At 43.8% G+C, this 12,812-nt stretch overlaps 1 protein-coding gene across 13 annotated transcripts in view; it reads left to right on the top strand.

The window, feature by feature from the left end:
• ANKRD29 (ankyrin repeat domain 29) overlaps positions 1 to 12,812 on the top strand; it is a 54,065-nt gene that overhangs the window by 38,373 nt on the left and 2,880 nt on the right. For all 13 annotated transcript variants that reach the window (XM_053206283.1, XM_053206286.1, XM_053206288.1 and 10 more), the window contains 3 exons: positions 3,473 to 3,571; positions 5,218 to 5,313; positions 7,557 to 7,655. In XM_053206283.1, coding sequence (XP_053062258.1) covers positions 3,473 to 3,571; positions 5,218 to 5,313; positions 7,557 to 7,655 — 294 coding nt within the window. The remainder of the gene's footprint in view (positions 1 to 3,472; positions 3,572 to 5,217; positions 5,314 to 7,556; positions 7,656 to 12,812) is intronic.

Genomic DNA, 12,812 nt, shown 5'->3' with positions numbered 1-12,812 from the left:
ACCTCTGTCTACACTGAGCCAAAGTCTTGAATAGTCTTTACCCATCAGCCCTCTTTGTGCCACTTGATATGCAAAATAGGCAAATAATAAATAAAAATATATTTTATAAGAAGCATAAGAAATAAGAAATAAATCCTTTTCTGCTCAGTTTGCACACAGATAGTAAATGACAACTGTCATAACCCCATGAATCTCATCTTCTTCAAGCTAAGTGTCCTATTTCCTTTTCTTAAAAAAGGTCCCATAGAGGTCCTAACTTCCTGTGATTTATTTCGCTGTGATTTGTTTTAACATATTTTAAAACTATATATTTTTGTCAGAAAGTATTCACAAATTTTTTAGTGCTTTTTCTTACTCCATTCTCTCAAAACTCAACAAAAAGGAGCTAAACAGGCTTAATGTTTATCATTTTCATCGTGAAGTCATCTTTATAATGAAGACACGACCATTATAAGAGAAGAGAAAAATAAGAGAAAATAAGAATTGAGGTGTCCAGAAGGGAAAACTTCTCCTCTCCACCAACTAGATAATCAACTGGGAAATACTTTGATTTGACAATAATGCTCTAATTTATATTCAGCTTGCTGGGTTTAACCCCAAATCCCATTTTACCAATCATTCCTACCTGTTCAGTCATTATCTCACAGGAAAACTGGGAGAATCGATCAAGCATGTAGTGTTTTGTAAACAAAAGCACAAATTAAAGTGCTTATTGTTTTTCATGTGCAGATTCAGTGACCACTTCTAAGCACACATAAGCCAGTCCTGCGCTCAGCGTCTTTCTGCATGTTTTCCTGTATATGAATATCTCTGGAAGCTAACATTTTTTGCAGGAGAAAACCAAGGCTCCGGGTGATTTGCCTAAGGTCTCCTAACCATAAAGTAGTGACTTCTTTTTCCACCTACTGTGACCATTGCAATTAAAGTGATAGAAGTTAAGTGTTAGCATTACTGTTATGAATTGATGATATTAATAGTTGTTCCAATACATCACCTCTCAGCACTTTCCCACGTTAGTGTTACTAACAGCCAAGCCCTTGGAAAGCACATTGAACATGCCTGCTGACCTCTATGCAGCTGGCTGCCTTGCCTTGCCTGCCCTCTGGTGGAGACAGGGAGAAAGAACAAATGAACCCAGAGCAGACAAGGAGGGACAAGAGCTTCCGGCACCCAGCCTCCCTCTCCTGCCCACCCTCACCCTCAACCCTGTTCTAGCACCTATCCCTTGGGCTGCAGTCAGCTGGATTTCCCACCCTGCCTGAAGCAACCACACCTGTCCAAGCCACTGCACCTGTACATGCTTCTCCTTCTACACAGAATTCCCTCCCTTCAACCCCCAATTGGCAAAATCGTAGTCCTCCTTCAAGGCCCAGCTCGGATATCACCCCAACTGTGAAGCTGACACACAATAAGAAAGCCCCTCTCCTGGTTCATCTTGGGCATTTTTTTCCATATTTATTATAGCACTGTAATCATCCTGAAATTTCCATGTCTCTCCTCCACTAGACTGAGTTTGAGAACAGAGGTCATGTCCTATTTAGCATTCTGCCAGAGATACTTAATAATGGTTGGTTGGTTGAGTGAATGAATGAATGATCCTGAATTGGGAGAATCAAGTTAAATAATGGATGTATACCTGTTTGTAAACAGAAGTACAAATTAAGGTATTATTTCTATTGCTAATAATAAATAATATTCAGATTCAAGAATATTTCTAAGGGGCCCCAGTAAAAGTATGAAGTCGCTCTCGGGGTTCATCCCGCTTCCATGCTTTGTTTCAGCACTTCTTCCCCACGACAGAGGGGTGCCTGTGTCATCCTACCACCCCTCAGCAGCCCCCGATCCTTCTAGGCTCCCAATTTGCCACCACCCACCACTCTGCTCACATGTCCTTGTCCTCCATCACTTTGCTGGGACAGCAGTGGGCGATCATCCTGCGCATGCTGGAGTTGAAATTACATACTACAGCAGGAAACGAAACTTTACGTCTCTGACTGAATCATCTTGCTCTTCAGCCCTCATTCCCACTGATGAGTAATTCAGTCTCATCCAACCAAAACAGTTCCTTGGGGCCATATTACTTTAATTACCTCAGAGCCTAAGTTTAGTCAGCTCTGGTTCCTCCTCCCTCTTCCTGCCCTGCCCTCCAAAGTGGCCTAAGTTCTCAGAGGTCAGACTATCACTCTGGCATGAGGATGGGGTGGAGTGGGGTGGGGACATTCATGTCTGGTCCTTGTGCTGGTTAGTCCAGCCTCTCCTGTCTGAGTATCCTGCCCTGGTACCTTCTTGGCCTGTCATTGTGAAATCATGACCTTCTGTGGCCTCATCTTTCCAACCCCAGGCTGACTCCAGGCCACGGTTTACCTAGCACTTCTGATTTCACACAGGTAGGCAGGGGGTCCTGGGTGCCCAGATGCCTGGTGGCCATGGACCAGGGGCACTGGGGGCCTGTCGCAGGTCCATTGGCCCAGATTCCCTCACCCATTTCTATCTCTCAGGCACCAGCCAAGAGCAGAGCTTCTCTAAGAGACCTTCAGTTCTGTGTTTCATCCCCAAGAACAGGAGAAAATCCTTTCCCAGCTGGAATTCACCATAATTTATCTGGGTGTTTCTACCCACCCCTAGATTCAACCCAGGAGGAAAACATGGATGCTCATGCCTGACCTCCCCCTCCCCTACTCCTTGTCCAGAGCTTCCTTCCAGCACTTGGAAGGGTTTTCTGTTTTCCTTTCTGTCTGGCAGGAACCACTCTCCTATCAAATCCTTCTCAGTCCCTGGGATATTTCACCTTTTCTTCTGTGGAGCAACCCATCTCAGCTTTATGGCCCAGTGCTCACATAAACAGGGTCTTTGGGGGAACAATACACAGGAAATATTACCAAAAATGTCCTGCTATACGTCGCTAGTGTACGTGCCTTCCCAGAAGAAACAATAGCACATCCGGCATAAAACTAAAGTACCGAAAAATGACGTGGCTGGGGTGGGGGTGGATTCTAGACACCAGAAGAATGGCAGAACTGTCTTTAGTTCTCTGACCCTCATGCATCGCCTCAAAGAAAACTGCCCTCTGTTATGTGGGAACGAGGGCCCCCAGTAGGCAGGGTGTGCCATGCGAAGCCACCAGTAAAGCAAACAAAGTCTGGGGAAAATAAAGACTTCTCCCACGTAGGTTTGTCAAATTTGATTCTGCCTTGCTAAGCAACTCCACCTCTTTCCGCCCCGTGTTCCGTGCGGTCCTGCACCACACTATGTGCTAAGAGATCCTGCCATTAAATGGCTGGATTATAAACCAAAACTTGCACATTGGCAATCACGCGATGTCCAGGCACCGCCAAAAGCCCCTGAGTAAAAGGGTTAAAATCTCCCTCCCTGTTTGTCGTCGGGGGGGGGGGGGGGCGTTTGCGGGTGCTGCCTTGCTGTTCTGTGGCTGCCACGTGGCCCGGTGGGAGCAAGCGTGTCCCCTCGCCGGCAGGACGGGACCGCGCCGCTGTGGATCGCATCACAGATGGGCCATAGCGAGGTGGTGAGGGTGATGCTGCTGCGCGGAGCCGACCGGGACGCCGCCCGCAACGTGAGTCAGAGTCACAGCTGCGGCACGGGGTGGAGGAGGGGGGTTTCGGGGGGGCGGGGGGGGGGGAGTGTATGCACCGAAGCTCCAAAATTCAACTCAGCCTGGACGTGTGGAGAAATCGCGCCTTCATTTTGTCTGTAACTCGGCTGGATTTTTCTCCCAACCTCCACCGACTCTTTAGCAGGAAAACAAAGTAAATGTCTGAATCAGCTGAAATTTAGCGAGTGCTGCCCAGTCTCTCTAAATGAAACATGTTTGATCTTCGGAGCTCCTCCTCCACCTAAGCTGAGTCCCGGGAGCATGCGGCAGGCAGGAGCCAGGGCCTCGGGCTGTCTTTGGCAGTGTGTGTCCCTAGCGGCTGCGCGTGCGCCTGTCGCTGCGCCCCCTGCTGGCCCTGGACCACATTGTAGCCGGGGACGCAGGCGCAGTGGCTGGCGGTGCCCCTGGGTCTCCACCTCACCCAGCTTCCCCAGCTGCGGACCCCTGCACCACACCCCCATTGGCCTCCACCTAGCCAATGCTAAAGTTATACCTAAGTCTGCCTAGTTGGGCCCACAGCAGGCCCTGTTGCCCATAGGAACTGAGGGCAGCTTGGGGAGACCCTGCTACCTGACCACACTGTGCTATTCGCTTTTTGGCTTTGGTTGGTTTGGTTTGGTTTTTCAGTGTCTGGCCTTTTTTTCCTTAGTATTACCCTTGCTAATGTGACCCACTCCCCTCTCCCAAGTCTGAGTCCAGAAAAGGGAAAAGACACATTCCTGACCACTCTTTCTCTTCCTCTCTTTCTCTCTCCCACTCTTTCTCTGGGTCCCACATCTCTGAAGCCAGAGAAGAAAAATCTTCTAATCTCATTTTCTTTTTTCCTGGTTCCAGCTAAACCCTTAGAGCAGGCTGGGGTATTTCCTTTATTATAGGAGAATTCTGGGAGCTGAATCCTCCAAATACAGCAACTGATATGTAAAAGCAGGAGAAAAAGGAATTTGGAAAATCTCTTTCCAGGTCAAAAAGTGATGACAGAAGCTGAATATAAATTTTTGAACTTGTTTTTGCATTTCTTTTTAACATATTTCAATCTGTCCCCTTCCTACTCCACACCCACTCACCCCAACCCCCACAGACCCCTAGGGCACACTAGAGCAAGGTTGTACGTAAGAGAAGGCAAAAAGAAAAGCACATTTAAAATTTAAAACAGTAAATATAGTTCAACAATTATTTAAATCATTACAAATAGTGTAGCAGTAATTTCTGCTAAGTCATAAACTGCAGTCTATGGATCTTTGGTCCATCTGTGTCCTAAAATATATTCTCGATGTTCCCTTGCCCTTTACCCAGTGTTCTAAGGGACAGGAAGGGTATGAATTCCCAAGTGACAGGGTTCTAAGATAATAAGCCACATACTTTGTTTAGCATTCTTTCATGTTAAAGAATTATAGCATGCTAAATTCATGCTAAACATGAAAGAATTCATTCTTTCATTAACTGCTTAATATGCTCTAAAATGCTCCTAGATTAAGAGACTTGGCCTGCTCGTACTTTACACCTTTCGTCTGTTCTGATAAGCATATTCCCAGTTCTCAACTAACATGTAGTTCTTAGCCAACACACACATATCTTAATAACCAACTTTTATTTTCTGCTTTGTTAAGGATGGTACCACAGCATTGCTAAAAGCAGCCAACAAAGGGTATAACGATGTTATAAAGGAGTTGCTAAAATTCTCACCCACCCTTGGCATTCTGAAGGTAAGACTTAATGAGAAATTTTACCAATCTGTGAAAGAGAGGCTAGAAATTAAGAAGCCCATAGCTGAGGACTGTAGCAGAATCTGAGTATAATTCACATGGTTAGTTGCAGTCTTGGAAGAACTTTCCAACAGTTTCTTTGTTTTGGAGATTCGTGGGCACTGGTTGAAATGAAAAGGTGGTAAGAAGAGTGAACCAGAGTCTGTTAGCACTTAGTTTTACAGGAAAAAAAAAAAAATTAGTAGTAATGAAATCGCTAACTTGGAAAGTAAACTATATTGATACATATCTTTCATTGGACTAAAATCTTCCACAAGTCACGAAACACATGATTTGTGTCCCACAAAATATGGGGGACAGGTGCTCCTGTTCCTTCCCTTCGTTATCTGGAATGAAGAACCACATTGTTACCTTAGATGAAATAAAATAAGTCGCAGATATCTGGACACCTCCAAGAACGTGCCATTCTGGAGAGCTGGGTCTGCCAGGAAGTAGAGCCCTAAAACTCTTTTTTAAATTTTAATCATTTGAGACTAAGATATTTCTAAATTAGAATATATACCAGGGATTGGCAATCTTTTCCAATAAAGGGCCAGATAGTAAAATACTATAGGCTTCACGGGCCATACAGTCTCTTGGAACTGTTCAAGTCTACTATTGTAGCATGAAAGTCATGGGGACAAAGGATGGCTGCCTCCCACTAACCCTTTATTTATGGACATTGTATTCCTGGAATTTCATACTTTCACGTAGTATTCTTCTTTTAAATCTTTTCAATTTCAGCTTGCCAGAACACAGAAAAACAAGCGGCAGGCTAGAATCGGCCCACGGGCTGTAGTTTGTGAGCCCCCAGTATACACTTCTGTTCTCTTAAATGGAGGACAGAAAATCTGTTCTAAACTTGGGACAGTGGCCTAGCACTTTTGGGGAATGTACCCTCAGTGTTTATGGATGTATAAAAAGTCTACCTGCCCTTGAATGATCCTAAATGCCTTTTGGACTCTGTATCTGATGTCAACATATTTACTCTCTATTCTTGCTACCAGCTGATACTGGTCTGCTGTTATCAGAATGCTGGCCCCTCCTACTGTCCCAAAGAGCAACTTCTAATCTTCCATGAACTTGGAAACCAGAAAGCTGCACTCATTAAAATTGTTTATAAAGTAAGAACAAATAGTCTATGAAAGTGAACTCTGTGAATAAAAGAAATGAGCTTCAGAAATGGGCTTTGCAATATCTAGTCTTGTTTCAAAGAGCTCTTTTTTGGCTTGGTATTTTATTCCTAACCATGTTGCAAACAGATGAAGTTGACAGGTTGGTTAAGATTCGGATGGGTCTAATGTTACCAGACAAGTAAGTTGTCCTACGTGTTATAAAAACAGACATGCCGCTTTGGAAAGGAAAATGCTACTTTGCTGGAATTTTCCTATGGGTATGATATTTTGTTCTTTCATGAAATACGGAAATGGTTCATTATTATTATAGTAAATAGCTATTGTGGAAACTAAACTTGCATTTAGATGCTATTTGTAGACATACGCACCTTCTGGAACAGATGTCATGTGACTGTCCATCATTCCTACATTAGATTTCTTACATTCTCTTTCTCTCTCCCCCCCAGAATCTGGCTCCATACTGCACATAGATGCTGTCTTCTATTTGCAGTAAATTTCATAAAATGTCAGCCACCTATCCAGTAGGCCCTTCTGTGCTCAAAAATGCTCCAACTCAGGGCTTGGGGGCTTCCTCGCCCCACATAGGCTCCCCTATAACTCCGCAGCGGTACTCCTACCCGCTGAGTGAGTGGGGTGCATGTAGCCGGGCTGACGAGTCAGCCTGTTGGCTTGCCAGCCATTTCTCCAGTCTAGACGGAACATACACAGAAACTGTATATACTGTCCTTGAAGGGGAAAAAAAAAAAGAAGAAGAAGGTTTGACATAGCATTGTTTTTCCTGCAGCAAATTCTAATGTCTTTAAAACTGACAGACTGATCATGAGGTCACATGCACCCTGGGCCAGATTCTTGTTTCACTTGGAAAAAAACGTTGGCAGTGTTTATACTGACCGTCTGCTGTGTACCTGAGGACACTGTATTAGGTGCTGACGTGCCTTTGAAAGGGAATGTAAGGAAGAGTAAAGCTCCGACATTAGTCTCATCACTCAGGCTGGTTTATGATGAAAGCCAAGCTCAGTGCTGACGGCTGTAAGCTCACTCCTGACACACACTGTTGTTCTCTCTTAGAATGGGACATCGGCCCTCCACGCGGCGGTGCTCAGTGGGAATATTAAAACGGTTGCACTGCTCCTGGAAGCCGGAGCAGACCCAGCCCTGAGAAACAAGGTATCCACCTTATCTTACCTACCTTAAAACTCCTTTGGGCGCCTCTACAAAGAGATAAGGCAGTTTCTACCTAAGCCAAGATAATCACTCCTGTGCACCCTGGGCCAGATTTCTCGTTTCACTTGGGAAAAAACGTTGGCAGTATTTATACTGACCGTCTGCTGTGAACCTGAGGACACTGTTTTAGATGCTGATGTGCCTTTGAAAGGGAACATAAGGGAAAGGAAGAGAAGGGCTCCACCTCTAGTCTCCTCACTCAGGCTGGCCCCAGTCCCTCTCGTCATATCTCGGCACAGTAAGGGCGTGCAAGGCTATCAGCAGATATGAATGAGCAGTGCATTTGGACCCAGAGAATTATGCTAAAAACCCTATATTGTCAATGGTGATGAGCCAATAATGGTGCAGCCTCCCAGGACAGGGTGAGGGCAGTAGCTGTGGGGAGTAGAGTTATGGGGTTCTATCTCAAAGAGGTGTCCTAAACACATCGAAGTTCCAGTAGTTTAGTGCTATTCTGAATAAGTTGAACGTTCATATCTTGAGAACTGCTTGTGCTTTGCTTGGAGAATAGAGGAGAAAGGGGAAAATTCGCTCTTATACTGTTAATGGGACTTTGTGCTGCTGTTACAAAACCACCCGTGTTTTCTATAGCCCCAAATCCTTAGTTTACAAATAGGTCAAATGTGGAGGTGGGAAGATGCCCAAGACCCATAGAGAAAATGATTATCATTGCATTTTTTCCCACTCAACATCTGCAATAGCCATCAAATGTAGAGCCTAGGGGGAGGAGAGCAGCCTGGGGAAAGTCTTGAGAAAACACTAAAGTATGAACTTTTAGGGGCGCCTGGGTAGCTCAGTAGGTTAAGCGTCCAGCTCTTAATTTCAGCTCAGGTCATGATCTCAGGGTTCATGAAATCAAGCCCGAGTCGGGCTCTGCGCTGATGTCAGCAAGAAGAATCCCTGCTTGGGATTCTCTGCCCCTCTCTCTCTGCCCCTCCCCCTGTGCACACACTCACTCTCTCTCAAAATAAATATAAATAAGCTTAAAAAAAATAAAATACAAACTTTCAAAGGCAGAAGTGGGCATGGTGCTTATTGATAGAAGAAGGTATGAAAAGCAATTTTCACTTTCTACTTACGTACTATTTGAGTTTTTATAAGCATCTATTTCTCTGTTAATTTCTTTAATAATTAAGGCAAATACGTAGAACCTTTTTATGACATTTTGAAAAGAACCCATTAAGAAGTGCAATTAAACAACATGCCAAGAGTCTCTCTTTTTTTTTTTGTTTCCATTTTACTTACCATGTGGAGTTATTATTTCCTTGTTCTTACCATTGGAGTGCTTGAAGACAACACTTCTGCTTATCTCCTTCCTGAGATGCAGATTTGTTTTCCATTAGCTGGCCTGGCTGTACGATAAGCCAGCTGAAATCATACTTGAGCTCTTATCTTTAGACCCTGGACACAGACTTCCTAAAGAGATCGATCTTTCTTACTAAGCCATCCAGCATTGAAGGCAAGGGTAAAATGTTAGTACCTTTATATGGAAACTGAAAAATGCAATTCCTTATTTGTCTCCTGGAATTTCAGCAATAATGGTTATGGGGAAATTCGAGTAATCAAAATGCTGGACTTTGGATTGTCCCTAGAGCTACTTGAATATACAGAGAGAAACATACAGACTGTTCATGTTGGAGTTTCATACAACGGAAGCTCTTAGAGAGCTGGGAGTAGTTACCAGGGAACCCCACCCTGACCCCACCCCACCCATCCGCCAGCCACCCCAAAGAAGCCAGCCTCTTAAAGGTAGCTCTAGAAGCAAGAGTGTTAGGAATCTGGCAGCCACCCGGGACTTTTGAGGGGATATTCTTCAACTTCATTCATTCAACAAATACTGAGTACCTACTAGATACCATGCACTCTGCTGTGTACTGGGAAGACAATGGTGAATGAAATTCCCATAGTCTCTGCCTTCAAAGATCTCAGAGTTTACTGGAGAATAAAGACAATTAAGTAAGAAGTTGTACTACAGTGATAAGAGCTATTAGCGGGAAAGTAATGAAAGCTATTGAAGGCTTCCCAGAGGAAATGACTTCTAAGCTAATACAGAAGCAATCTTCTGCTCCAGGGGATACGGAACTTCTGTTCTGGGACTGCAAAGCAGATGCCTCAGGGGAAGGTAACTAATGGCCCCAACAGCCACTCCCCACACTGTAGCTGTCCCCATGGGTGCAGGGGCCCCATGTTCCCAGTACTCCCGATTGAGGACTCAGAACACATCCTCTTCCTGGAGCAGTGGGGAAATAGAGTGTTTTGATGCTATGGTATCATGAATATGGGCCTATGGTCCTGCTCCATAATGAATAAGGTGGCCTTTGGGGGATAGCCTGGAGCACTAGGCATCATAATGGTCCACACAATCTCAGCAACCTGAGAATTCAGTAGGAACCAACCTGGAGAGAATGAGACCAGGTTTTTAGAACTATATAGATGACATATGGGACAGCACTGCAATTGACCAAAATTTGACAACACACTTTGAGGATATAGAGCCTTTTTTAATAGTAAAGTTTATGGACATTCATGGAGACAGTCACACACAGGAGCTGTAACTCAGCAAGTTTATAGATAGAAGTACAGCCTCTTAGATCTTCTCTTCTTCCTGACCATAGAGGATCCTCTGGCTACCTGCCAACCTGCTCACCAAGGACCAATAACCCATGCAACACAGCTCAGTTACTCCTGAGTATACTCTGAGACCGGATGGAGCTTATGTCTGTCTACCAGGAGCATTTCTGTGCAGGCCTGGCTGTTAGGCCTGTACAATGTCTGTTTCTGCAGGAACTAACAGTAGAATTTGAGCTTCTGGAGGGATCTCTGGTCTATAGTAACATAGCATAGTAATTTCCTGCCCAATTCAGTCCAGCATCAGCATCAAGGGTCTTTTGTGGTGGGCTGGGGTGCAGCAACAGGACATACTATTCAGCAGACCATTTGTGGCAAACAGAACTCCCAAGAACTCCACGCATAATTCCCGACAAGTGAGGTCCCAGCTAGCAGTTGGGGGTCAAAGAGCAGGACCCAACCTAGAAGGTAGGGACTTCAGGAGTTTCACATGGGATTAGGGTCCCAGATAAAGTAGATGGGGTTCCAGATATGGCTGTGGGAGGAAAAAATGTGTGAGGCAAATAACATGTGAATCCAAGCCCTCTACTCCATTCTGGGTGCTTTTCTGCCCTTTAACCACCTCCCCTGAAATCCCAAGAATATCCTTGGGATTCATCTATAACAACAGTTCTCAAAGTATGGTCCATGGACCCCAGAGGGTCTGCAAGGCTCTTTCAAGATATCTAAGAAATCAAAACAATATTCTTAATAAAGCAGAGATGTTATTTGCCTTTTCCACTGTGCTGACATTTGCTGTAATGTTGGCATTAGGTTAACTGGCACCTTACACATCAAAGCAGGAATATAAACTATACTGGCAAATGATTTTACAAAACTTTGTAAATTATTTCACAGATTTTGTAAATTATTTGACGAAAATCCCAGTTTTAAGAATGTCTTTGATGAAGCATTAAGCAATTTGAATTATATTAAATCTTGACCCTCGTTATACACCTTTTTAACATTCTATGTAACAAAATGGAAGTACGCATACAGCACTTCTGTACCCTGACGTGCAACAGTTGTCTCAAGGAAAAGCACGCGTGCGTTTGTTTGAATTACCAAGTGGGCCAGTTGCTTTTTCTTGGAACACCATTTTTATTTCAAAGAACAGCTTGTGTCCACCGTGTGAGCCTGACAGCTTCCCAATCCACCTACAGGCTCTCCTGATGAATCGGTGCCGATATTAATGAATGTGATCTTTTGAGATTGTATGATGCAATGTGTCAACATTTGGAAGAGCGGCATAACTCATTGAAAGGATATTTTCCAGATAAAGTGTGTGATGTATCAAATCATGCATGGGGAAACATCCTACCTGTAGATAGATAGATCTATGGATTTTTAAGGTAAAAAGTTCATTGACATGGTTTCAGATTCCATGCTGAAATTACCTTTAAGAAACTACCACCTGTTTAGTATTGGTGTGGCATCAAAGAAGAATATCTACAATGATCTGAAAAGGCTTTTAAAATGTTTCTCCCTTTTCCAAATGCCTATCTGTGTGAAGCTGAATTTTCTTCATAGGGGCTTTAACCAAAACAATGTATCACAATACATTAGATGCAGAAACAGATATGAAAATCCAAATGTCTTCAATTAAGCTACACATTCAAGAAAGTTGCAGATCTAGGGGTGCCTGGGTGGCTCAGTCAGTTAAGCGTCAGACTGCAGCTCAGGTCGTGATCACATGGCTCATGAGTTCGAGCCCCACGTCAGGTTCTGTGCTGACAGCTCAGAGCCTGGAGTCTGCTTCGAATTCTGTGTCTCCTTCTCTCTCTGCCCCTCCCCTGCTTGTGCTCTCTCTCTCTCTCAAAAATAAATAAACATTTTATAGGGCGACTGGGTGGTTCAGTCAGTTAAGTGTCTGACTTTGGCTCAGGTCATGATCCCACAGCTCATGGGTTCGAGCCCCATGTCAGGCTCTGTGCTGACAGCTCAGAGCCTGGAGCCTGCTTTGGATTCTGTGTCTCCCTTGCCCTCTGCCCCTCCTCCACTCACGCTCTGTCTGTCTCTCCTTCACAAATAAATAAACATTAAAAAATTAAATTAGAAAATAAATAAATGAACATTTAAAAAAAATTTTTAAAGAAATACACAAATCTATTAAACAATGCTACTCTTCTAACTTTTTTGTTTTTGAAAATTTGGTTGTTTTTCATTAATGTTATTTATGTTAGCCTATAGTGGATTTATGATTTTTAATGAATTAATATATTTTTAAATGTTCTTATTTTCATTTCTAATAAGTTAAAAACAAAAGCTCATTGGGGTCCTCAATAATTTTTAGGAGAGTAAAAAGATCTTAAGCCCAAAAAGTTTGAGAACCGCTGGCCCATAACATTAGCTGCAGTTGGTAAGGACTCACTCGTGAAATAAATGCCTAGACAATGTGTCTCAGCAGCATGAGAAGAAAGGACACACTGAAGCTGCTCTTGACCAGGCATCTCTTACTCTCTGAATGTTTCTAACTCTGTTTTCTCATCAAAA

The sequence above is a fragment of the Acinonyx jubatus genome, chromosome D3 (genome assembly GCF_027475565.1).
Source record: "Acinonyx jubatus isolate Ajub_Pintada_27869175 chromosome D3, VMU_Ajub_asm_v1.0, whole genome shotgun sequence".
Classification (NCBI taxonomy): Eukaryota; Metazoa; Chordata; class Mammalia; order Carnivora; family Felidae; genus Acinonyx; species Acinonyx jubatus.
Note: the sequence above shows the minus strand (reverse complement) of the source record. Positions and strands in the feature narration are given on the sequence as shown.